The 27,655-nt window shown below is 39.4% G+C and overlaps 1 protein-coding gene and 1 long non-coding RNA gene across 3 annotated transcripts; one reads left to right on the forward strand and one right to left on the reverse strand.

Moving 5' to 3' along the window:
• The first annotated feature begins 272 nt into the window (after nt 1-272).
• On the forward strand, nt 273-21,993 carry marco (macrophage receptor with collagenous structure). 2 transcript variants are annotated; one of them, XM_044366733.1, is made up of 14 exons: nt 273-483; nt 5,346-5,444; nt 6,402-6,565; nt 6,795-6,912; nt 8,040-8,156; nt 10,552-10,632; nt 11,719-11,745; nt 13,446-13,514; nt 14,700-14,744; nt 14,833-14,904; nt 17,150-17,176; nt 17,522-17,578; nt 18,681-18,845; nt 21,625-21,993. In XM_044366733.1, the coding sequence occupies exons 1-14, from the start codon at nt 375-377 to the stop codon at nt 21,753-21,755; spliced, it is 1,281 nt and encodes a 426-aa protein (XP_044222668.1). In that variant the 5' UTR covers nt 273-374; the 3' UTR covers nt 21,756-21,993. The 2 variants fall into 2 exon arrangements, with proteins under 2 accessions (XP_044222668.1, XP_044222667.1); XM_044366732.1 differs by having other exon boundaries at nt 274-483; nt 8,031-8,156.
• LOC122992799 lies at nt 4,284-21,585 on the reverse strand. The gene is made up of 3 exons (XR_006406146.1): nt 21,376-21,585; nt 15,010-15,014; nt 4,284-4,294 (listed from the first exon to the last, which is right to left on the reverse strand). It is a non-coding gene; the product is annotated as an uncharacterized LOC122992799 (long non-coding RNA).
• Nucleotides 21,994-27,655: the final 5,662 nt, after the last annotated feature.

Genomic DNA, 27,655 nt, shown 5'->3' on the forward strand with positions numbered 1-27,655 from the left:
TTTAAGCAGTTCCTTTAATCTGAGACACATTTCTCCAGTGGGGGACAGTAAAATTGACCTAGACCTTGGTACAAAGTACTGAATTTTATTTCTGTTAATATTTTGCAAGGCCTTCTTGTTTCTGTGGTTATAGTGGCAAAAACTTCCTCATTTTAGGAACCAGCTGCCCTGCAATGAGCTGCTGATTTTTGGCCACCTCAGCTACAAATCAGATGCGTTTCCTTCCTCTACTTCAATCCGTGTCCATGAAAGTCATTTTGTGAGGAGGTTCTGTTGCAATCTGGGGGAGATTCACGTTTTCCTAACGTCATGCACTGTGTGTTATAAGAGTATCTGATATAGGAGGTGAAGGTGACTCTGGACTCTTTGGGAGCATGGAAACATCAGTGGACGCGGCCAACGATCGGGTCTCGTACACTCAGAGTAACCCACTGTTTGACATGTCGCTCAGCAGGAGTGATCTCTACAGCTTCCAGCATGACAGTGAGTATGAAAACAGAACTCTTCAGAGCTAATAGATGCAGTTTGAGATGATTCCCCCAGAAAAAGCAACAGGTAAAAGACCTGATTCATGGCTAAGAAAACAGTCGGACACCTTTTTATTTGTCAAAACTAAAACATTCAAGGTTGTTTTTACTGACAGAGTTTATTACATTAAGCAGCTTGTTAACTGTAATATTACTTTTGTCATTTATAGACTTAAAGATCCATGTGGGTGATTTTTTTTATTTTAAAAAAAAGGACATTTAAAGTCGATCTCTTAGTCATTGAAGTCACCCTCAACTCAACAGTCAGAGTGAGGCTGGTGACGCTACTGAGCATGTGCAGGAACACGGTTCTGTTTGCAGAGCTTCACTAGCTTGTTGTGCTACATATCACAACCATGTTCTTGCACATGCTCAGTAGCGTCTACCTTACACAGAACTACTCTCCAGAGACTGAAAACATGATGCTGTTATTAGTCTTTGGAGCCGTTTCTAAACAAACTAACGAGACCAAACTCTTCATGATGAAGGAACATGTGACCCAGTGCAGCGCTGTGACTCACTGGACAACAACAGAGGAATAAGATACAAACACAACACTTGTTAGTAGATCAGTTTGTTGTTGGTTTGGATCCAAACATGAGATTTGTTGACAAGAAGAAAAATATAGAAAATCAGCAGACTGATCCTTTAAATGTCACAGACTGCTACGTTAAAGCATCTCTGTTGCATCAACGCCTCAATAAAGTCTTCGAGCTAGTAAACAAGGATGTAAACAATGCAGGAGTTACAATACTTTAAGAATCAGCTTTTGTTTGTTTACAGTAAAACTCCACAGGGCAACTTTAATTACAATCCATAAATTAACCAATTAAAAATAATGCATCGCAAAACTCAAAATATACAAGAAGATGAACTTCGGCCCTTTAATGATTCTATTTCCATATTCTGTCATATTGAAGTGTTGACTGGCCAATCAGAGCAGCTGACTGCTCTCTGGCATGTCGACGGTGATGAACTGAGTATATTTATATTCATAAAACTTCAGTTTGGCAACAATTTAAATGCTTAAAAGAGTCAAACTTCCAAAACTGAAGAATGCACATGTGATAACACATGAAGTACTGCAAGTCTACATGAGATGAGCTGTGTTGGTGGAAACTGTCTCTTAAAGGACAAAATCTATAAGAATATATAGATTTATTATATATTTTTATAGACAAGATCATTCACTCTCAAAGTATGAAACTGAGTGTTGAGAACATTTCCATATATATTGAGTAAATAATGAATTACTGTAATAAGTGAGCTAAATGCTATTTAACTTAATAATAATAATAAAGTAGAGCTTCTGACTGTCATGACTCAAATAAAAGTTGCTCTTTTCTCCACCAGATAGAAATGATCTTCTCAGCAGAATAACAGATGAATCTTTGTTCTTTCTTTCCTTCCTCTTTCATCTGTTGAGTCACAGCTCCTGACGACACGTTCTTCAGCTTTTGGTGGCGTTTTCTTAGAAACAAACCTCACAGCACACATTTGGACTTACTAAAAGAAGAAGGCTGATGATTATTTTTAAAAATATTTTTCTTATTGTCAACAAACCAAAACCAACAATGAACTCATCTACTAACAAGTACTGTGTGTGTTTGGTGCTGAGCAGGTAGTGTTCAGCAGCTTTATCAAAGGTTTTTACATCATTTACACCTGTGATTTTCTTGCTTTGATGTCAAAATGTCCACCGGTTCGGTTCACGAGTTATTTTCAGGTTGAACAAAACAAAACAAAGAAGTCATGATGTTGTAAAAGAGCACAGAAACAAACTGAAACTGGAACTAAAACTGAGAACATGTAACTAAATATTCACAACAAAACATTTACTACATGTGAATTCTGCACTGTCAACAAACCATTCATGTTATTTTAAAGTAAATAATACAGTAGAATAGTCGAGTGAGGTTTTAAGCTTTAATTTTACACAAATTTCCTGGAAATTTTGAGTAATTTGCAGATATTTAACAATTCACTTTTTGGACATTTTACAAAGCGGGTGGTGCAATTTAGTACTAATTATTATATCAGCATATTAGGTTCTTTCAATAGTTTCCTAACAGTAGCTGTTGTGTAGCTTTTCATTCTTAAGTCATCTCTTTGAGAGGGTTATGCAGTGTTAGTACACAGGAAATGTGCTCATTATGGAGTTTTTAGGAAACAGTCTAATGTTCTAATATGTCGTTTGACGCATAAAATGACACATGGAAAAGGAAGAATTTCTCAGTGAGAGTGATGATTGGGCACAATTAACCTGCTTCACACTTTCTGCAGTTTTTTCTTATAATTTGAACCAAACTGCATCTTCCTCTCTGTAAAATGTCCTAAACATTAAACACTAAATACCTGCTAATTATTATTATCATATAAAACTGAAAGAGCTGTAAGATAAATCCTTACCAAAGCCATTAATGATATATTACAGAAGATAATGAAATAGACAGTAGGAGGATGTTGGGTGTATGTTGAAGCGTTCCAGCTGTTCAACCTGAGAGTGAATGAAGTGGCAGCTGTGACCAGCAGGTGGAAGCAATGATTCATCTTTAATGTTAGACAGGAAACAGCAGACAAACAGGTTCATCACCATGTTAAAACACGGCGACTCATACAAGGACATTAAATAGTAAATGTCATCATTTATTGAAGGGAAACGTAGGATAGTAAATGCATCAAATTATACTTAAAGATCAGTTTCATATGATTTCAAACAGATTCCTGGATATATTCCCTAAATATTTAGAGGCAGCAACAACTGTCAGCCAGTGCAGTGATGAGGCTCATTGACGTTATTTTTAATAGTTTCTGGACAACAACAGAGGAATAAGATACATCAGGCTTTGACACAAACACAATACTTGTTAGTAGATCAGTTCATTGTTGGTTTGGATCCAAACATGAGATTTGTTGACAAGAAGAACAGTATAGAAAATCACCAGACTGATCCTTTAATGTCCCACTGCAGTCATGACAAAACAAACCTGAAACATTAAAAATACATTTAGTAATTATTAGTAGTGTGTAGTGTATATGTGTTGAACAACTCTGACAAAGTTTGGCCAATAATTACATTTAATAAGTAACAATTACAGAAAATATGCCAACAGTGCTCACATGAGCATAAGTATTATGAGCTTGATGTAGTTAAAGTATTGCAGTAAAAGTACATAAGTATTATGAGCTTGATGTAGTTAAAGTATTGCAGTAAAAGTACATAAGTATTATGAGCTTGATGTAGTTAAAGTATTGCAGTAAAAGTACATAAGTATTATGAGCTTGATGTAGTTAAAGTATTACAGTAAAAGTACATAAGTATTATGAGCTTGATGTAGTTAAAGTATTGCAGTAAAAGTACATAAGTATTATGAGCTTGATGTAGTTAAAGTATTGCAGTAAAAGTACATAAGTATTATGAGCTTGATGTAGTTAAAGTATTGCAGTAAAAGTACATAAGTATTATGAGCTTGATGTAGTTAAAGTATTGCAGTAAAAGTACATAAGTATTATGAGCTTGATGTAGTTAAAGTATTGCAGTAAAAGTACATAAGTATTATGAGCTTGATGTAGTTAAAGTATTGCAGTAAAAGTACATAAGTATTATGAGCTTGATGTAGTTAAAGTATTGCAGTAAAAGTAGTGGTTTGGTCCCTCTGACTGATATATTATTATATATGACATCATTAGATTATTAATAGTGAAGCATCAGTGTTAGAGCAGCATGTTACTGTTGTAGCTGCTGGAGGTGGAGCTAGTTTACACTACTTTATATACAGTTAGCTAGTTTAGTCCAGTGGTTCCCAACCTAGGGGTCGGGGCCCTCCAAAGGGTCAGCAGATAAATCTGAGGGGTGGTGAGATGATTAATGGGAGAGGAAAGAAGAAAAAACAAAGTTCTGATACACAAATCTGTTTTCAGTTTTTGGACTTTTTCTCTAATCTTTGATTTTTGCTGAAATATTGGATCATTTGAACATTTATTGAAATGAAAGCATGTGAGAAGTTTAGAGGGAAAAATCACTATTTGGTGGAGCTGTTAACAACTCATAGACATGTGAAATGTGACCCCGACTACACACTGCTTTTTGTAAGACATACTTGAATAAACGTACTTAGTTACTTTCCACCACTGCTGAAGACGGCAGTTACTTTAGTTTATTTAGAAACGACTCCAAAGAGTAAAAGATGTCAGAGACGCCACTGTGCATGTGAATATGCAGAAAAGCTGACAATATTCAACCAAGGCTACAGTTTTTAAGCAGAGAGTAGATACTGAAGAAAAACTAATTAAATATGTTGTCAGTGAACATTTTGCTGATATGTTCAAACGTATTATTTAAACATCATTTTTGAGACATTATTGTTGAAACTGCTTAAAAGATGGAAGCACCTTATCTTCTCCATTCACTAGTCTGAGGTGAAAACAGGAAGAAATACCATCACTGATCAGATGCATGTTACATATTCTTCATACACAAACACCTTCAGAGGGGACAGTAGTTTACCTCCCAGTCATAACCAGTTTGGTCAAGTGTCAGTTTTTTCACTTTACTGCCAATAATAAAAAAGAATCCGTCTCCGTTGCTCCCCTCCAGGTTTTCATCGCGATTGACAGCTGACATTTTCCACCGCTTGTCGAAATGTTTCATGCTCGCAGCTTTCCAAATTTATAAAAGCGTTTTTGTATCAGCTGGATGAACCCGGGCGACTTTCTGTCTCCTGAAATGACTTCCCTGTGATGACGAGAAGCCTGCTCCACCCCTGTACTGGTCATATTCCAGTGTTTTAAATATAGTTTTTGCTGTTTGTGTTTCAGATCTGAAGCCAGCGAAGCCCAGAAGACAGTGGTGTTTGAACATTGTGGTTGTTTACCTCATCTTACAGACCCCCCTTAATGCCTTCCTCCTCTATAAAGGTACAACTGCATACAGATAGTATTATTTACTATCACTTATTTATTAGGGACCGAGCCCAAAAGGCAGAGGACTACTGTAAAACAGTAGTCCTCTGCCTGAGGGCGAAGACCCTATTGTTTTTCGTGTGTTTGTTTGTTTGTTTGTTTCTTTATTATTACGCCACTTAAACCCTAAATTTGACCCCCTAAACATGCTCAAAAACTCACCAAATTTGGCACGCACATCAGGTCCGGTGAAAAATTTGATAAAATGTAAAAATTAACCCCTAAAGTGCCAAAATGTGCTCTCTAGCGCCACCTATGTAACAAAATGGCCGCCACGGCCCGTAGGAATGTTGTAGAGAGATCAAACCAAAACTCAATTATTCATCTCATCAAGACCTACAAATCATATGCAGACACACCTGACCTAAATCCAACAGGAAGTCCACAATCAGCCTTTCAAAATAAGACTTTTGGACCCTGAACAAACGCTGTCCCCTCCGAGGGCGTTAATGGTATCAGCTTCAAACTTTGATACAGGTCATGTGGGTTAAAAGTCTTTCCTTTTCTAAAAATAGACTTGATGAAAATTAGGAAAATAGTTTGTTTTACACACAAACTCATCAAGAGTTTTCAATTTACTAATTGAAAGTCAAGTGAATGAGCCCAAAACTTGCTTAATTTTGATGACACAGGTGTGAGCAAGACAGACACGTCTCACCCTGCAGAAAATTCTCATCCTGACAATCAATCTTTCAAAATAAAAGCACACCACACTTGTAATAAATATCCCTCATTTTTAAAAAGCAAAATGAGTGCGAGGTCCTGACCAACGCTGCTTTAATTTTTCAATGTGATTATTATTTATATACCAGTATGTGCAACTGTCTTTTTGTCACAAACTACACATCAAACTGATGCTGTTATTTAATGTCAATGACATGAAACGTGTTTATTTCTTCCTCTCGCTCCCAGTTTTCATGTTTGAGTCGCATTCTGACGCCAGGTCAGAACAGCTGTCGTCCAATCACATTCCTACGGGTGAAGAGCAGGGCGATGGCGACCTCCAAACTCTCATCCACAACAACACCCAAGAAACCAAGACCCTGAAGGGCCACGTGTGGACCCTTCAGAACCAGGTCCTCCTGCTGTTTATGTGCAACGTTTGTTTTTGTTCAGTTCAGACTTTTTAATTTACTTTAGCTCTGCATGTCCAATACATCAGCCACAAAAAGTAAATATAATAAATAAATCAGATCCGTACAAATAGTTTTGGTTAGCCTAGCTTAGCACAAAGACTGGAAGCAGGGGGATCTTTAATCTTTAAAAATCACAGTCATGTTTTTCCATCGGTTGCCGTGACGACAGGTCAACAGCCTGTGTGGAGAGGAGGGTCAGCTGGACAGGATGAAGGCCGACCTAAACCTGCTGAACACGAGCACAAACAACCTGGGAGACAAACTGACGGCCATTAGCCTCAAACCAGGTAAGATGTCACATGTGTGTCTGTGAATAAGAACATTTTACCATTTTTATCCTCTCTGACATTTTTCTGTGAGGTTTGTTTCTATGACTGTTCAAAGTCAGATTCAACAAAGTCTCTTCACGTCACAAACTTGTCATAAATCGCTTGTTTCAGCCTTGTTAGTTGAGCTCTGAGCTGATAACTGTGACACCAGATCACAGAGCAGTTTGGCTCTTAAAAGTTCCTCTGAACTGGGACAGACTGGTTTGATTGTTTCAAGTAGTGTGATGACTGTTTTGTGAATGAACCGTTTATTACTGTGATCCTGTGTGTGTGTGTGTGTAACCTGTTCTCAGGTCTCGATTAGATTCCTGAATAAATAAAGCTATAACAATAAAAAACTGTACATACATAAAAGGCTCCTTGTTCAGCTCCGTTCGTGGGCGAGTTTTATTCACAAAAAAAGTTCCCAGAGAATAAAAACACTGCACAGCTTCAAGTCCTGCTGTCAGAAATCAGCAGACAGAAACAGATTTAGGAGCATCAGTAGGAGACCTGAAACTATTAGAAAACATGAATCCATCAGAGCAGCAGCTGCACTGTGACAGAAATAAAGAGGAAACGCTTTGACATGAAGTTAGATGCCAAAAAAAAAAAAGTCTTTCTAAAACAAAAAACGCTCCATGATTAATATGAGAGGTGGACAGAGAGCTGCAGAGAGATAGAGACAGCTGTCAGAGTGAGAGAAGTTTCCAACAACTACTGAGATGTAGAAGCACCGAAATATGACAAAAAAAAATATCAGGACATTATAACATTTGTATGAGTCAAACAAGTGTTTCTCCGCTGTGAAGAAAGGCAGAGATGATGTATTCATGACACGCACACGACAGCTCTGAGCTCCTAAATTTCGCTCTTAAATCACTTGTGCATCTTAAGAATGAATCCGTTTGTACGAGCGCTTCATGCATGAGGCCCGTTGTCATGGAAACAAAGAAAGCATTTTTTCTGGTTGTCACCTTGTCGAGGGTTCGGTCTCAGTAACTGTTCACAATCATGCAAAGTGTAAAACTGTGACAACCTGGACAGAATTTATTGACCCTAGAAATGTGTGTGTGTGTGTGTGTGTGTGTCCTCAGGACCTGCTGGACCTGCTGGACCTGCTGGACCTTCTGGACCTCATGGATCTCCTGGATCTCCTGGACTTCGTGGACCTCCAGGTACAAATGGGCTGCCAGGTCAACCAGGAGAGAGGGGCCTCAAAGGTGAGTCGACCATATGCAAAGATGCAAAATGACGTCAGAAGCTGAAGTTAAAAATAAGAAGTGTGGGTATGTGGTAAGTGAGTGTGTGTGTGTGTGTGTGTGTGTGTGTGTGTGTGTGTGTGTGTGTGTGTGTGTGTGGAGGAACAGACCTGAACATTACCGATCAAATGACGTGATATCAAACTAGTTCAGAGAAAGAGTTTAATCTCTAACCTCGGAGTCAGAGAACGACAACCGGGATCAAACTTTCTCTGCGTTTGATTCAGCTGACGGTGTGTCTGTGCAGCATTAACTTTCAGCTGCAGGTCCAGGCGATGATCCCGGCCTTGATGACCTGTCATCTGTTGTCAGACGGCTGATGAGACGCGGCTGATGGATGAGCTGCAGCCGTTATTTCGCATGCCCTCGCAACTTAGTCAATGCACTGACATTTCCTGTATGAAGTCTCTATCGGGGGGGGGGGGGGGTGGACTTTAACTAAAGCTGTCAAATTACCCGAGTCTGAGGCAGATGTTTCACAACAGATCAACCCTGAATAAAAAAAAAACCCCACAGCTGTACAGTGTGGTGTTTTTACCCTAAATAATAAGAATTTATCAGACGCTAACATGGATCAAGATGCGATCTGAGCTTCACTTCTGTGTTTGTGTGCATGTGTGTATGAACAGGTTTTGTTTCAGTTTCATATAGATTTACTACCTTAAAATAAACAGAAACTAAGACTAAATAAACTGAAGCTGAAAAATATAAACAATGCAACAAGTCCTCCGAATTAAATGATCATGTGACTCCAGAACGACACATAGAAGCTTTTTCTAATCTGGCGCCGCTATCAGCAGTAATCTGCAGGGTGACATCATGTCTGTGTCACTGTTAAAACAGTAATGATGTTTTATGATGTGACAACGCTGTGGTTCAGGTCTGGTTATGTTTAAGGAAAGATGATGGTTTGGGTTCAAATGATCACTGTGTTAAAGGGACCATATTCTGCTTTTTGTGGTTTCCTATTATTTATTTCCTGTTCTGATGTCGGATGTGAAATGTGGTCAAAGTTACAAAACTTGAGGTTAACGTATGTAGAAATGCTGCCTGCAAGTCAAAAGTCGCGGCTTCAATCTGAACTTAACGCTTCATTTGCAACATTTTTTTTCTACCTTGCTGATGAGCTGACATAAATGGCCGTCCGTTCTGTAGCCTTGGTTGCTAAGGTGGTTGCTAAGGTGGTTGCTAAGGTTGTTGTTGTGGATTTCAGCTCCAACACGTACGGATGGATTTGAGAAGTTGACATTTGGAGTAAAGAAGGAGAAAAAGAAGTGAAATCCTGCTACTATAGTTTGTTTACGTAGCCTCCGGAGCCGGAGGAAGCGTCCTGAAGCTGACCAATCAGAACAGAGTGGGCTCATCAGGAGGCGGGGCCTTAAAGAGACAGGAGCTAAAACGGCCTGTTTCAGACAGAGGCTGAACTGAGGGGCTGCATAAAGGACCAGTAGAAGATAAATAAGGAGTTTTTAACTGGAAATCATGCAAAGATATTCCAGTAGAGACCCAGAATATAAATATAGAGCTGGAACTGTGCAGAATATGTACCCCTTTAAGATTACGGAAACTTGTGGTGTGAGTTAAAGTTATTACATCTTCATCGTCAGTTATGGTTTTTTAAAAAAAACTGTCCAGACTCATTGCAAACAGGAAATGAACAGAGGTCTCCTGTGGTGAAGTCGCCTGCATCCACCCCTCCATATACTGTATATACATCATCTGAACTGCACCGCTGCTCCGGGTCATAATTATTACAGCCACTAGATGCCACCTGACACTCAAACCTAACTATATGTCATTTTTGGATGACTGACTTTCTGACATACTGTGTCGTTTTCCTTGGGAGGACAGTCTCATAATAACATTTTATCTTTTGGTACCAGGCCAGGTGGAGTCAACATACAGTCCCTTAACAGCCACTGGCCAGATCAGCATGAAACTTGTTGTTGATATTTGTATCCTCTCAGGTTGAGTCTAAATCAGCAGATTGCTATGATATTTATTAAGCACCTTTAACATTCATTTTGCTGAGCATACTTCCTAAAGGGTAATTAAAGCCTTTCATCGAGTGGCATCTTTAGGATAAGCCTTTCATTTCAGGCGTGAGGTGTAGTGAGACTCTAACGTTAGAATTTTACACTCGTTAATTTATAAAGACGTTTGATTGAAACGTAGTAATTTCCTTTTGTGTGTGTGTGTGTGTGTGTGTGTGTGTGGTCTAATCGACTTATTAATCAACACAGCCTGCATTGTTACTGTTTGTGTGATGACATATAGGCACATTAATACTCTAACACAATCATCAGCAGCAGATTCAGTCCATCAGTAGCTGACACACCTGCATGCTTCTCTCCAGGTGACAGCGGCGGCGTTGGACCTCCAGGAAATAAGGGTGACACGGGACTCAACGGAAAACCCGGACAGCCAGGAGTTACAGGTCAAACTGATGCATTTCACCATGATTATTTGTGGAATAAAGTGATTGTTTTTCCATTCTGTCTTAAACCAGCAGTCAGGTGTCCATAGTAACAGTGAAAGAGGTTTTCCTCGCTGTCATCATTCCTCCTGTTCATACCGGATATTAAAAGATCCTTCGAATGTGCTTTTAGTGTTATTTAGTGCAAACATGCATTTAAAAGTCAATGTGAAGCTTCTATTCAGCTTCATCAGTCTGAGTTAGTCATATCAAGTGGATATCTGACACATTTACAGTCTTTTTAGCATCAAATTCCCTCTTTGTGTTTCCTCGGACAGTGTTTCCCTGTTGAGCTGCAGGTGGAAGTATAGTAACAAAAAAAGGAACTTTGGCACTAAAAAGACTGTAACGTTGAAAGATATCTACTTGATTTGACTCATTTGGACGCTGAAGCTTCATATTAGCTTCACATAAACTTTTAAATACATTTTTGCACAGAAGGAGGACTGTGGGTTTAATCCTCCATCACTTCCATTGTAAGGTCATTATGAAGGGATCTTCTAATGGTCAGTATGAACAGGAGGAATGATTACAGCAAGAAAAACAGCTTTAATGTTCATTTGGGCTCCTGACTGTTGGTTTAAGACACACTTGAAAAACTGCAAATGTGTCCTTTAACAATAAAACATCTCTGGAGCAATAAAAGACAATCAAATAAAATCAGGCAAAAACCAACAGACACAAACAGAAAAACAAAAAAACAAAACAAAAAAGAGGCTTCCAGGAATCAGCTGAAACCAGAATACGCTGACTGGTAAAAGAGGAAAAAATCAATTCCATGACAGGAAGTCAATAAAAGGAAGCTAAAATTGGAGAAATATGATAGAACTTCCTGGTTTTAGTGAAGAGTCTCGCTGCATTATTCTGGACGGCCTGAAGATGGTTCAGAGTGTTTTGATTCAGACCAGTAAACAGGTCTGTAGACCAGTGAGACTACTGGCAGGACAACTCCATAACAAGGTCATACTAGAGGTCAGAGAGTCCACAGTGGACCTTTAATCTCCAGTCTGTCGGCATCAAACTCACATTTGTTTTCCAATGTTTCAGGCCCACCTGGACCTCGTGGATCACCAGGTAAGCTTCCACTGATGGTCTATGTGTGTGTGTGTGTGTGTGTGTGTGTGTGTGTGTGTGTGTGTGTGTCACAGTGTGTTAACTAGCGAGTCGATGCTGGTAAACCGAAGTCACATGACTGATAAAGTGCTTGTGGTGGCATTTGAGTGCAGCTTTGACAGTTTCATATCAGTATTTGGACACTTTCTTTCTTCAGCCTCGTCTTACACACACACAACATACTGGTCTCTAGTTCCAGTAACGGCTGATAACACCACAGTGGAGTAATCGTTCCTCCTGTTCATACTGACCATCAGAAGATCCCTTCGTAATGCACTTACAATGGAAGTGATGTATATCTGAAGCTAATATGAAGCTTCAGCGTCCAAATGAGTCAAATCAAGTAGATATCTTTCAACGTTACAGTCTTTTTATGCCAAAGTTCCTCTTTTTGTTACTATACTTCCACTTGATCCACCTGAAAACTATCCATACTTGGAAAATTGTGAATCTTATGACCTGCTTGCACTTGGTCCACAGTGACAGAGTGGGTGTGTCCGACCTGATCTGAGTGTGTTATGAATATTCATCTACTCTGTAGAAGCACCTGAGACAGACCGACAGTCTCTATAATGTTACACTGGGTGTGTTTCCATCCACCTGTTTTTATTCACATCTTCAATTTGCACATAAAAAACTGAGTGGAAACGCAAAAAAGAAAAAAAAGGGTGGAAAAGTTTGTGTATAGATAAAAGCCAAATGTGACTTAGTGATAAATAATGACTGACATGAATCATGTGACTTAAACGTCACTGAAGAGCTGAAACACCAGATGTGTGTGGAGCGATGATGATGATGAGGAGACTGTAACCTTCCTCACGTCAATACATGAAACTAACAGTCATATTTCCATCACGTTCTCCATCGTTCGAGCTTTGACTGTCGCTGTTTTAATGTCGTCATCTCGTTGTCTTCTTCTTCTTCTTCTTCTGCGACGGTTTAATGGCAGCGACTGGTGAATTAGCGCCACCTGCTGGTGATGAACCAACTCTTAATATTCACATAACAGCAGCGGATGGAAACGTTAAACGCCTTAAATTGAAATTTTCTTTTGCCAAATTTTCTAGAAGTTTGGTAAAAATGGAAGCTCGGCTACTGATATCATATGAGAAAAATGTCAAATATTAAGTAGCTACAGAATGTAAACTTTACATTAATATGATTAATTAAAACTAAGGCAAAGTTTGCTAAAAATAGTTAATAGAGTTAAAACATATTATATACAGAAATTATAATTAGGAAGTCACTAAACCCTGCCAGATATGTTCTACACCAATAGAACCAAATACTGGAATATTAAAGGATATAATATCACATATTTGAGCATAAATACATTAGAAAAGATTGGCCTTTTAAAAGTAACCTTGAAAAATCCTGTAAATATGTAACTGGTGTGTGTGTGTGTGTGACTCACTGACTCATGGTAAACTCATCGCTGGTTTCACATCATGTTGCTCGTCCAGTAAAACTGGAACATCAAGTGATTTTTTTTTATTTAATTCCTGGGTGGAAACATGTATCAGCAGATTGAAGTTATGAAATTGTTCAGTTTCTCTTCCTCCTTTAACTTCAGGTCATCATGAACAATATCACTAATGTAAGCAATTTGCAAATATCACATTTATTCATAATTTCCACTCGTTATGTGTGTGTGGATGCAGGTCCTTCGGGTCCTCCTGGGAATCAAGGACCAGGTTCAAAGGGAGAGAAAGGAGATCGTGGGGTCGCAGGTGAGTATCGCTGGAAGAGTTTGTCAGCATAACATTGCTGTTTAATGACTTTTTCTATTTAAATGCTGTTTTAAAGACCTTTCTGCACAATAAAGAAGTCAGTTCTGATGAACTGAAAGCAGAAAAGGACTCAAGCTTTGTTTTATTTCTGCTTTTTAGGGCAGAAATAATAATCGATTACTGGTTCAGTCCATAAAATGTCAGAAAAGAAACCACTTTTTTTTTCTTAAAAAATGACTCAAAACAATTAATCGATTATTAAAATAGTTGTTGATTTTCTCTGCATTGACTCATGTTGCAGCTCTATTTATTTATTCATGTTCTATTTAAAGCTATAATATGTAATTATTCCACATTAAAATGTCTAAAAACAACTAGACCTATGTTATATATGTTGTTGAGTTGTGTACTTACATTATCCCAAATGTTTCCAACAATGTTCAAACTCAGAGAAATCTGTCATTTAATCAAAGTAACGGACCGTTTCATTTGGTCGCCTGTCGATGGCGTCATACCTCCTCTACCAAAGAGTAAACACACACCAGATGCATACGGCGGCGCTGTGTTTGTCCGCTACAATGGCGTCTACCAAAGAGTAACTTACACACATACAAGATAATACATCGGCGTTGTGGTTGTTCCACACAAACTGTTATAAATGGACTTTTATTCAGTTTTAAGACACATTTTCATGATAAATTTAGGTGGTTTTTAACTTTATCTTTTAGCCAGAAGAAGGATTTTAGTCATTGGACGTCTGGATCTTAAGTTATCAGAGAAATAAACTGGACAAACGTTAGCAGCAGCTCGGCTAACAGCCCCTCCAGGAAGTCCGGTGGTCACCAAACATCGTCGGAGAAATATTGATTTTTTAGATGAAACAGTTTTAATTAGTATTTTAACAATTTTAATCTCTGGGTCCGTTTGTTCTGGAGAGGAGGAGACCTCTGCGGGTAAAAACATCCTGAATGATGAACACTGGAGTAATCCTATCCCGGTGAAGCTGGTTATTTAACAATGAAGACAACAACTCCCATGATCCCTTGCTGCTTCACACCGTCATCACACTCCGTCTTTTGTTATTGTTTTGATTGAGACGCCGAGCAGCTGAAATTACATATTGTGACTTTAAAATCTTTTTGAGTTTTCAGAAGATAAAACAGTTTTTGATATTTTGATTTGCAGGAACTCAGGGAGCCAAAGGTGACGTGGGGCCCCCGGGACCAGCAGGTACCTCAACATGTGTGTTTACATGTGGCTGCAGATGTGTGTTCATGTGATACGAGATACTGAATGTATTTTTGCTGTTTACCTTCAGGAAATCCTGGAACATCTGGACTGAAAGGAGACAGCGGCAACATCGGACCAGCAGGTCCACCAGGACCTCCAGGTCAGCTGCTTACTGTACAACATCTACATGGTTGGACTGATACATGCATCCACAAAAAATAGAGATCAGGACGGGTCTAAAACTGAGACCTGAACCCGCCTGTACTGTGCCTTTAAGACTCGACCCACAGAGAGCTTTATTTATGTTATTATTAATATTATCTATCCTTCAAAGACAAAGTTATATGACTACTTTGGCAAGACAGAATATGGCCCACCAGCACAGATCATACAGCGTTATAACCTCTACCAGCTGATTAGCCAACTGGTTTTACTGGCATTACACACACTGCAGCATTTCAAAATAATTTATTTGCCTCACTGGTTTGTAGATTAACTTTCCCTTTTCTGAATTTCACTCACATGAATGTGGCTGGTAAACATCTTTCCCAGCTGAACTTAACAACATTAAAACTTTGCTGCAGGCGATTACGATGCTTTTTAAGAGTTGTGGAGGAAAGTTGGAAGATTTCATCAGCAGTAGAAGAAGTATTCAGATCCTTTATTGCAGTAAAAATACCAATACAGCGATGTAGAAATACTCCATTACAAGTAAAAGTCCTGCATGAAAAATCCTGCTGCAGTAAAAGTACATAAGTATTATGAGCTTGATGTAGTTAAAGTATTGCAGTAAAAGTACATAAGTATTATGAGCTTGATGTAGTTAAAGTATTGCAGTAAAAGTACATAAGTATTATGAGCTTGATGTAGTTAAAGTATTGCAGTAAAAGTACATAAGTATTATGAGCTTGATGTAGTTAAAGTATTGCAGTAAAAGTACATAAGTATTATGAGCTTGATGTAGTTAAAGTATTGCAGTAAAAGTAGTGGTTTGGTCCCTCTGACTGATATATTATTATATATGACATCATTAGATTATTAATAGTGAAGCATCAGTGTTAGAGCAGCATGTTACTGTTGTAGCTGCTGGAGGTGGAGCTAGTTTACACTACTTTATACACAGTTAGCTAGTTTAGTCCAGTGGTTCCCAACCTAGGGGTCGGGCCCCTCCAAAGGGTCAGCAGATAAATCTGAGGGGTGGTGAGATGATTAATGGGAGAGGAAAGAAGAAAAAACAAAGTTCTGATACACAAATGTGTTTTCAGTTTTTGGACTTTTTCTCTAATCTTTGATTTTTGTTGAAATATTGGATCATTTGAACATTTATTGAAATGAAAGCATGTGAGAAGTTTAGAGGGAAAAATCACTATTTGGTGGAGCTGTTAACAACTCATAGACATGTGAAATGTGACCCCGACTACACACTGCTTTTTGTAAGACGTCAAAAGACAAAAAGGTTGGAAACCACTGGTTTCATCTTTAACAATGTGTTGTATTTTAAAAGCTTGTTATATTATCCATTGTGTCAAATCTTCATCTGAAAAGTAACTAAAGCTGTCAAATAAATGTAGTGGAGTAGAAAGTACAATATTTCCCTCTGAAATGTAGAAAGTAGCATCACATGGAAATACTCAAGTAAAGTACAAGTACCTCCAAACTGTACTTAAGTACTTGAGTAAATGTACTTTGCTACTTTCCATCACTGGTTTTCATCTGTTGTCACAACAAGGTCAGAATGTTTCAAGAAGAGAAGAAGCTCCTTTATAACAGTTTTTCCTTCATTTCATCCATTACTGACCGTTAGCTCGCCAGGCTAATGCTAATTCATCGGCTCCTCTTGCAGCACATATTGTCAGAGAGTCAGTGAGAGAAATAGAGATAATCTTCTAATTAAATTACATCATGGATCTGGATGCTGAACTCTACCATATATAATATATAATATATAATATATATGTATCAGTACATCAACTAGTTATGTCATAACACATGATGACACAAATACATTCTCATATAAAAGCCGTATTCAAATAATGGCTTTTTCATAAATAATATCGAGATACAAAACAATTAATATCTACATAAAAAACACATTGAGGTGGGTGGAATTACTCAAATATTGAAAAATGTTTCCTGGATGTTTACAGCAGGAATGAACCTGCTTCATCTTTAATCACTTAATCTGAATTAAAAGCTTTCAGTCACCGTGCTGCAACTTCTCAAACACACAAAGAGTTTTTATCTGCTAAATCAGCCTCTAAAAATGACGGACTTCACATTTAATCCACTCACATCATTCAGGTCCAGCAAGTATCTTTCATAATGCTGATAAAAAGTATCTTTAAAAACATGTTTAACTTCTATGAGAGCTTTTCTAAAATCTAACGTTGTTGTCTTGTCATCAGGTCCAAGAGGAAGTACTGGTCTAAGAGGTGAGTGTGTTTTAAGAGTTCACGTTTCAAAGATTAAAACATTAACAGGAAACTAGATTTAGAATCATGTTTTTCCCCTATGTATGCATACCAGTATATAAATATATAAGTTTATTCTACCTTTCCTCATGGACGGAGGAGATGAGTTAATGATAAAAACTAAAACAGTAACAATAAAACATGTAGATATTAATTACAGATGCGCTAACAGCTGACTAGCTCTGATCAAAATCAAAGTGACTGTGATACAATCAGTGTGATATGACTAGTAGATGGTTTAAGTTCATTTCAGCTCATGTAAACTGTCAGTTTGAAGATGTACTGAGCTGTTTTTTCCCTCCACAGGCTCCCCCGGACTACAAGGTGTCAAAGGAGCCAAGGGAGAAAAAGGAACCTCAGAGGGTGAGTCTGCTCAGGACGACAGAGAACAACAGTTTGCTTTAAAACTCTGAGATACCACATTGAGTAACTTGGTATCATCACCTGATGGGATGTTACAGAGGACACGAAGACCAATTAAAAACAAAACAAAACAAAAAAAAAATAGATAATAGATAGATAAAATAGGTTTGGATAGGTGGGTGTCAGTGCAAACATATGGCTGTTTCCTGGAGACCAGAGGAGACTCAGGGCCTCATTTATAGACTGTTCATACACTCATTTCTACTCATTGAATCTGATTGATTGTTTTCTTCTTGTGCTTGAGAATGTGTGTAGTAGAAATGTGATGGTATACTAATATAACACCAACCATTTCCATCACCGTCATTACCGTGATTATCGTTGTTTTCAGAGGACACTGTGAACACAGAGCAGCTCTCCTGCCTTCTTTAACAGGCTGATTGAGTTTATTTTTATTTGTTTTTTTTTTTATCTAGGACTGTCCCTGACACCGATACATCCCTCTCTGTTTAGGTCATTTAAAGACAAGACTCTGTAAAAGTTCACATGTCCTGCTGCGTTACTCTTTGTAGAACGACGTGGCTGGATTACTGTCTACTGGTCAAACAGCTCAGACAACCAACGACTCTATATTAATATTAGTTGTAAACGCTCTGAAGGCTCGTCGCCCATAAACAGCCGTCTGCTCTGTCGCCTTGGTTGCTAAGGTGGTTGCTAAGGTGTTTCCATGTGTTGTTCATTCTGGATGGATTTGAAGTGAAATCCAGCTACTATAGTTTGTTTACGTCGCTTCCTGAAAGCTGACCAATCAGAACAGAGTGGGCTCATCAGGAGGCGGGGCCTTAAAGAGACAGGAGCTAAAACGGCCTGTTTCAGACAGAGGCTGAACTGAGGGGCTGCATAAAGGACCAGTAGAAGATAAATAAGGTTTTTTTTAAGGAAATCATGCAAAGATATTCCAGTAGAGCCCCAGAATATAAATACAGAGCTGGAAATGTGCAGAATATGTGTCCTCTTTAATATCAGCAATAATCCAGAACACACACCTTATAGACACTTGATATTTAGCATGAACACCAAACAATCCTTTAACCTTTAACAGGTGCAGTGCGTCTGATACCGGGGCCGAGCCGAGGCCGTGTGGAGGTGCGGCACAACGGCGCGTGGGGCACCGTGTGTGACGACGGCTTCGACACTGTGGATGGCAAAGTGATCTGTAAGATGCTGGGCTACCAGAGAGCCACTTCCACCTTCACTGCCAATGCAGGTAAGAAGACCGCGGCCGCCATCACATCAAAATCCTCAACATTTAATGTTATTTTTCATCCACATTCAACAATGTCGACTAGTTAATTATGATATATGATTTCATTTTGTGATCATTTATAACCCCTCAGATCTTATTTTCACGTATTTGACCATTGTTTCTATCAGTTGATAACACTTTCCTCAACAAAGTAATACATGATGATGTCACTACAATGAAGTCTGACACTGTTCTGTTTTATCTGTATAAACTCAAAACTACAGTTACAATTATGCAAAATGTATAATCATCAAATGAAAGTGTTTTATATAATGTTCATTAAACGTCCGAGACGTGTGAGCACAAGCGTTTAACAGAAGTGTTTTATCACAGAACTGCTTCAGAACAACATCGTCTCCTAGAAATGATGTTTCTATACGACGTTGCAACATTTTTTTAACTGAAACGAAACATTTACATGTCGCAGTGGAGGAAGAGGAAGTCAGTCTGGGTCTTTTCAGTTAAAATTTCCCTTTTTTGTTACTATTTCTCTCAACAAGAAAACACTTTCTAGGGAATTTTGCACCTAAAAGACTTTTGCACAAAATGTAGAATGTGCATTTTGTCCCCTATCACTTACATTTAAGGTGCATTAAGAAGTGATCTTCTGATGCACTGGTTCCCAACACGACCCCCACTGGGATCACCAAAGCGTCACTGGGGGAGGGGGAGGGGGGGGGGGTCGCGAAGCATTCTTGATTTTAAGAGATGTAAGAAAACTTTTTTAAAATTAATGTTTTAGCCTTTCATTCATTTCTGTGAAGAAAACAATCAAATGTAAAACTTATATTGTGGCGCGCCCTGGTAGCTTACTGGCTAACTGCAACGTCAACAGTTCGGTTCCAGCAGTAAACCTTTGTTTCAGGTCATTCTTCTCGTTTCCTGTCACTGTCCAATAAAGACGTAAAATGAGTAGACATGAGCACAGACCGTATTCACAGAGCCTTCTCTCTCTCTGCTAAGCTAGAGTAGCAAGCAGCTAAATAGCCTCGTCCTGCATTAGCACAGTTAACTGTTAAAACAACCGAAGGGCTAACGGGACAACAGCCAAGTGTCAGGAAGAACAGAACACTGAATGTCTATTAAGTACAGTATGGATGATAGTTTAAACAAATTTAAAGTTTTTATTTAAATTATAAGGAAAGTTTAGTCTCTGATGTCTCTGCAATATTCACAGGACATAATTCATTCAAAATTCATCCAAACTGGAAGTTCCTGCAGGTACTGACTTCATTATTTGGGTTCATTATACTCTGAATATAATATGAAATATCCATAAAATATGTCAGTTCATCAGGGGTCGTCAGTTTACTCAGCAGTAAAATACGTCCCTTAAAGATCTCCTCCAGACATATAACTATACTCTGCTTTGAACAATAATGTGTGTCTGATATGGTTTTTCGAGAAAAAACTGTAATAACCATGTTGAAGCCAAGCAGCAACCTCCGGGGCTGTAAAATGAAGCCAATGTAGAAGTGCCAAAAGCTGCAGTTCCTTGAACGACCACTTGAGGCTCCAAAAGTGAGTCAATCCCCATAGACCCCCATGTTAAAACGCCCAACTTTACAGCAGAAATAAACATGTTTACAGCCTGGTACAAACAACGGTTTTGGTCTCTGTAGCTAATTTCCTCTTTCATGACAACTGTACGGGAGGTGAATATTTTTATAACTCACCTGTTTAAATGTTATTAAGCCGTAAAGTTCTGCATAATGAAGGACATGGCTGCTTTGAGTGACAGGTCCGCCAGCCGCTAGGTGGCTTGTTTCAGCCATTTTGCCCATTTTTGATTGGCTGCGAGTTAGGCAGCGTCACGCACTGCCAAGATGGCGACGGCCGGAGCTTCAAAACCGCTCTTCAGAAACCAACGAATGACGTCACGGTAACTACGTCCATATTTTTATACAGTCTATGGTTGAAACCCCTAAAATATCATCTCCCCCATTAAAAAGTAAGAATATATAAATATGCTTATATTTTTCATTACAGAGGTTTACGTCACTGCTGGACACAAAACATCTCGCTGTAAAGTTTATTCTCAGTGTTTGTGCAAAACGTGTTAAAAAAATGTCTTCTTAATGACCATTAAACAATAGAGACCGGAGCCGAAATATCAAAATTTAACAGAATTTATTTTCTTGTACAAGAAGGAGCGTTTGACAGTGCAACAGGGCTTATAACAAGGGCTTATAACAAGGTTTTATACACCAGTTCTTTTCTTAATCTATCAAAATACAGACTTATAGATAACGTCATGTCTGTTTTCAGTTCTCCTGTCCATCTGACCCCCAGATGACATGTCTCACCCTTTCTGCTACAAATTTTAATTTCTACATCTTCCTCTTTACAAATATAATACTGAACTTCCTTTGACCTCAGCTGATGAGGCTGCTGATGTTGTAGAGTTGCAGTACGAGACAAGAACAATTCATCATGATCTAGATAAAATAGTAACACTCGTACACAGAGTAACCATCATTTTTATAAACACACTGGAGGCTTCAAGTTTCCACATCACACTTGTATATACGTTGAATATCGGACCACGACTGGCTCCGAACTAGTTGTGATGTCACAAATCCTGCTTGTAAACCCTTAAAAATCAGATTCTCAATGAGCTCAGCAAACAACAAACATTATTCTGCACAGTGAAGCTAAAACATCCGACTGAAGGAACGAGAAGAGAAAAAAAACATATTTTTTGATGTGTGATTCGAACACTGTTGTTGTCGTTCTGCAGGGACTGGTTCGATCTGGCTGGATGACCTGCGATGCACCGGAGTAGAGGCTTCTATCTTTAACTGCCCTCACAATGGAATCGGAGTGAACAACTGCCAACACACCGAGGACGCCGGAGTGCAGTGTGCTTAGACTCAGTCGTGTTTCAACGGTTCTACACAGTTAGGATTTAACGATAAAGATGATGCAACCACACACATATATTACTGCGGATATAAGCACAGAACAGTGATGCTAATGATGATGCTCACAGCTGGATCTCATTATATATTCATAAAACACAGCATATAAAATTGCATTTTATTATCAAACACATTAGCTTAAATGACAGTGTAAATGTTCTGTAAAAGAAACTAATAAAAAAAACTTTCCTGGAATAAAAATTCTCAGGCGTCGTTTCTCTATTCTCGACTGTCAGCCTCTCTTCTGTCGCTCCGCCGCCGCCTCTCTCTCTCTCTCTCTCTCTCTCTCTCTCTCTCTCTCTCTCTCTCGCCTTCGGCAACATCTCGTCACGTCACCACGGATGCCTTTGCAGAGGTCAGCGAAGATGAAGAGGTCACGCTGAAGGACAGGAGTCGTGCTGAGGACGCCTCAGGGAACATACTGTAGATACACACGTTGAGTTCACATGAAGTGGCATCACAGTTGCTTAAATGGGTATTAAGTCGGATTTATATTGTTTTAAGTGATGTCTTATATCATTTCACCATCACTGTGCCTTTCTTCTGTCTCTTAGTACAAATAATTCTAATTTATCTGCTTTCTTTATTCCTTTATTTAATCCCTATTTATTTAGGTAAAAGTCTGATTGAGATTGTGATCACTGGCTGGATCGTCCACAGATCGGCCCGATAACTCAAGTGTGAGTGATGAAGTTACATCACTGGTCAGCTGGCTGGAGTGTTGGGAGTTTCCTCATTGGTCGTTGCTCTTTCAAAATGAATCAGTGTGAGATGATGGAGGCCGAAGTCGGTTAAACTCCTGTTTATCAGCGTCTGACCGACTCTCCAGTGAGGTCTCTCAGTGTCCGACTCAAATTCACCTACAGAGACTGATAAAGATCTATCTGTGAGGTATGAGGAGAACCAGTCCAATGCGGTCCCAGAGATTTAGCCTGTGGATCAGAATGTAATACGGTATCGAACGCCGCGCTGAGGTCCAACAGTACTAGAACAGAACAGTCTCCGGCATCTGCAGCCATTAAAATGTCATTTGAGACCTTCAGGAGAGCTGTTTCAGTGGAGCACAGTGTACGGAAACCAGATTGAAATGTATCAAACACTCTGTGCAATTCTAGTCTTTGAACCAGTTGTTTCTCCACAGTCTTTTCTAAAAATTTTGGAAAATAAAAGGGAGTTTTGAAATGGGCCTGTAGTTCTCCAGCAGGGAGGGATCCAGGTTTGATTTCTTCAAAAGAGGCTGAACAATAGCCTGCTTAAAGTATCTGGGGACAAACCCTGATAGCAGAGAGCTGTTTATAATATTGGCTATGCAGGGTCCGATACAGTCAAAGACCTTTAAAAACATAGTGGTTGGTAGGACATCTACTGGGCACGAGGAGGGTTTCATTTGTCCCACCAGGGCTGCTATGTCCTCCATGGACACTGGACAAAAGGAGTCCAAGATGGCTGGATTTGAGGGGCCACTAGTAAACAGGACTGGGTATGGGTGAGATGTTTGCCCTGATATTGGGAAAGTTATTGCAGTAACACCAGGACGCAAAACGTTTCCACATCACAAACGATGAAAAACAGCATTAAAAACACGAGTCTTGCAGGTCAAACATGCGACTCATGTTAGCTGTTTAGTGCGGGGCGGCTGCTCTGAAGGTGCGCTTGATTTGATTTGTAACTGCAGTAACCGGGCGGAGATAAGCCTCCTGAATTAATTTCTGCTGCAGCCTCCATGATCATCAACCAGGAAAGAGGCAGAAAAAAGGTGCATAGAGGCCTGAAGGAGAACAAACAGTTAAAGCACCTAAATAACCATCACAGAGTGAAACAGAGGAGGAAGAGGAGTTCACAGGTAAATAGAATTAAAATAAGTCTTCACCTCTCGGAGCCCCTAAAAGGTACAAGATGATTATGTAGTGGGAACAGGTTAATATCTGTACCGTAAAGGCATGACAGGCCTCTGCTTTGAAGATCACGGGGGGGGGGGGGGGGGGGGGAGTTGCATTTATAGCTTTTAATAGTAGAACTGTAATTTCATTCCCTCGTCTACCGGAGACACCCCTCCTTCCCTTCTGTGTTTTTAATTATGATGTCCAGACCTCTTCAAATTTACACACTAGACCTGCAGGATTCCTCCGGTGCGAACCACAACCCTAAGGGGGTCGACTCTGATACCCACAGCAGACACAACAGGTGTGAAAACACATCTTTGGGTATTCCTCAGGTATAAATGTTTAGTTTCTCCCCCATGCTGCTCGGGGTCTTTCTTTATTAAACGCTCGCATGTTGAATGACCTTTTCTCTGCAAAGAAAATAAAACCTTGTCGGCCGGCAGGAGTCTATATTTCCTTCTTCACCAGCAGCAGAGAATTTCCACCACAATAGTTTGTTGATTTCTCAGGTATGTTAGAAACACGGCGGCGTTCATTGCTTTGTTTGAATAGTCAATTTGCTATGTTGTTTTTTTTACAGAGCCCCTAAAGTCATTCATTCTGTCAGCAATAACTGACCCATCCATCCATCTATATATGGATCTGTATATATGTATATATGCTTAATGTTTCATCCCTCTGTACCTAAATAAATATCTTGATTTATAGCCAAGTCACATCTGTGTGTTCCTTTATATCAGAAGACGGAGGTATAAGACTGATTGATTAATTAATTAATCAGTCAATGGAGGTGTGCAGACATATTCACTACACTGAATATCATTGCAACTACATTTTCCATACTGATAATTTAATCTTTTTTACACCTTTCATAGTCTTTGATATAGCGGCTCAATCAGCTTTAGTGTGAAATCTGAACTTTCTATCCTGCAGTTCCATCTGACCGTCAGATTAATAAGAAATCCTCAAATAAAAAATGAAACGCTCGTTTTAATCGTCAGCAGTCGAAGCTGACTGATGAGCGAGCGACAAATCGGGAATGCAGAGTGAGACGTTTCATTTCAGGTCAGAGCTCCTGTAAATGGATCGGCCACCATGAGAAAGCGAGAGGCGTCATTACAGCGGCGGCACGACCGCAGCGCTCGCAATCCAGGAAGCGAGGGAACGACTTGATTCACGGCCTATCCGTCTGCCTGCTTCTTCTCCCTTCGGGGGACGGCAGCCTGAGTCACACCGCACATCATCTCTCTCCCTGTAAGTGGCACGCCTCCCTCTCTTTCTCCCCCCCCCACCCCCCCGCCACCCTTCCATCCGTATGCAGAGGGACGGGCGGGAAACGGGGAGCAGGCGAGGCGTATTAAAACTACAAAGTGCTGATTATAATTCAGCAGTCTTGTCCCTCCGGTCCTCCTGGGGCTCCTAGTCTGGGTGAAAGCTGGAAATAAACATGAGGGGGGTCTCTCTTCGTTGGTTCATTAGCCAGACCAACCCCAGGTCACCCAGGCCCGCTCACTGGCCCCCAGACCACCGCCTGTAATTGAGGGCTGACGTGGATAAATAAATGATAGGAGCGAGGGAGGAGGAGTGGGTGACAGAATGGGTAATGGGTAATGAGGGCGCCCTCGCTGTCCTCCTCACCTGTGTGAACCACCTCGGTACTGACGCAGACTCTCTGAGCAGCTGAGACATTTAGGGAAGATATTCATGAGCCATTATTACACATTACAGGGTCCTCTGAGTCACCACGGAGACGACGGGATTCTCTCTGTGCAACAGTCCTGACAAACTGTGCAGAGGAATGATGGACAGGAGGCTCCGTTATATTCAGGGCTTCAACTAACAATCATTTTTACTATCGATTAATCCGCTGATTACTTTCTTCATTAATCGTTTTGTCTACAAATGTCAGTAAACACTAAAAAAATACCCTTCAAAGTCTTCAAATATCTTGTTTTTTGTCTGAATAACAGACCAAAAATATTCTATTTCCTGTCATGTAGACAAAGAAAAGCATAATGACCGAGTCTCACATCAGAATGTGTAACAGCTACGTTTGTCCACAGTGCAAAATGTATTAGTTTCACAATAACGGCTCTAAAACTGAGAGATGTCTTCAGTTTATTGGTCTGTTCTTTTCTATTGGCTCAAATGGCTTTTTATTCTCAGTGGAAAATGCCATATTTTAAGATAGTTTCTGCATTAAAATGTGTTTTCATAACATTTCTAATGAGAAATGTGCATTTTGTGTATGATGTTTAGTTTGTCTTTCTATTGTTGCTACGGTGGTTGCTATGGAAGCTGCTGAATCATTGTCTTTGTGTTGTGTAGTAATCTGAGCTGTTATGTTATTTGTGTTATTTTATATAAATGTGTTTTTCATGGACATCCCAGGCCTCGTTGCAGAGAGCAATTTATAAAATGAAGCTTTTTGTTTGTTTTTTCTTTGTCAGTAGAAATAGTTTCTCCTTCAGAGATTACAATACTGCTGATAATCTACTGTTTACACAACCCTCAAGATTATTTTTGTATCTTTATGATTCTTGGTTTTATGATTTATGTGAGACATACATCAGCCCAGTCATTCTCAACCAGTGGTCCATGGCCCACAGGTGGGTCTCAGAACGCCGTCTAGTGGGCCGGGGGGCAGTGGTATACTGCCAAATGATTACATTATTTTTTCTGATAATTTACAGAGTTGGCAAACTAGTTTTTTTTATATCTAAATAAACAAAAACATCAAATTAAAATGCATAATTTCAATGACCAGTTACATTTTAAGCTAGCTTTAGCTGTTAGCTAGCTTGCGTTCTCTGTGGATCCTGCTTCAGAAGACACGTTTCTATCCGCTGTGATGGAAAATGAACTGATGGAACTATCAGCTAACAGCAGCCTGAAGCTTCAGCTCACACAAGTTGACCTTGCTTCACTCTGGATACTGGCTGCCAGTCAGTAAACCCTCCCAGTCAAAACATGCAATCAAATTACTGTTGCCTTTCACCACCATCTATTTATATGAGTCAGAGTTTTACATTGTGACAAATTCAAAAGGTGAGGAACAAACTCTGCATGTCGGCCTCTCACCCGTCTCACATCTCACTGTAAACAGAGTATTTATTTTGGTCATTACAGCTGACAGGTGGTGTAACACATATTTATGGTCCTTTTTCACCAGAAACCAGAGAATTTCTGGCATTTTTGCTAAACAAACTAACGTGACCAAACTCTTCATGATGAAGGAACATGTGACCCAGTGCAGCGCTGTGGCTCACTGATGTGTTTTTAACAGTTTCTGGAGGAATAAGATATAATCAGGCGTTGATATACACACAATACTTGTTATACTAATAGAATTATATTTGTATAAGTCTGATATTACAATATCAACACATACTTTTCTGACTTTCATCAAAATCAGACTGAAGTATGAAGCGGTGCATCATTTCAAAAGCTCAAAATTCTAATGCCTGTCGAGGTTTTGCCAAGATTAGAGCAGCTGTATCTGACATGCTGTCACTTTTGATTAAAACATTTTGGCTTCATGTTGACGCCCCAACGAGAAGTCGTCTCGGGGTGCAGCCAGAGAGAAGACAGTAAGTTGGAACTACCGCTTCACTCTCAAACCCGTTTGTTTTGTGTTCCAGCAGCATGTCCCATGTTTTATGGTTTAAAATCTGCATGTTTTTTATTTGTTAGTTTTCCTGGTGAATATGTGGAAAAGTGTGTTATATGCAGGTTGTTTTTATGACAGAATAAAACCAATCTAAACAACTACCCAGCCATGAAAGTTGCTTGCTATGTGTCAACAATAGAGATTACAGTTGGCATGTAATTTATATGTTTTTTCCTTTCTCCACGTCTTTATCTTTCTCTGCCAGCCTTCATAGTATTGTAGGGTTTCCTATATTACCTTACCAGCAGTACACAGCAGCTTTATCTTTTTCACATTACATGTAATCATTTGAACCGT

This window comes from Thunnus albacares, chromosome 11 (genome assembly GCF_914725855.1).
Source record: "Thunnus albacares chromosome 11, fThuAlb1.1, whole genome shotgun sequence".
In the NCBI taxonomy this organism is placed as follows: Eukaryota; Metazoa; Chordata; class Actinopteri; order Scombriformes; family Scombridae; genus Thunnus; species Thunnus albacares.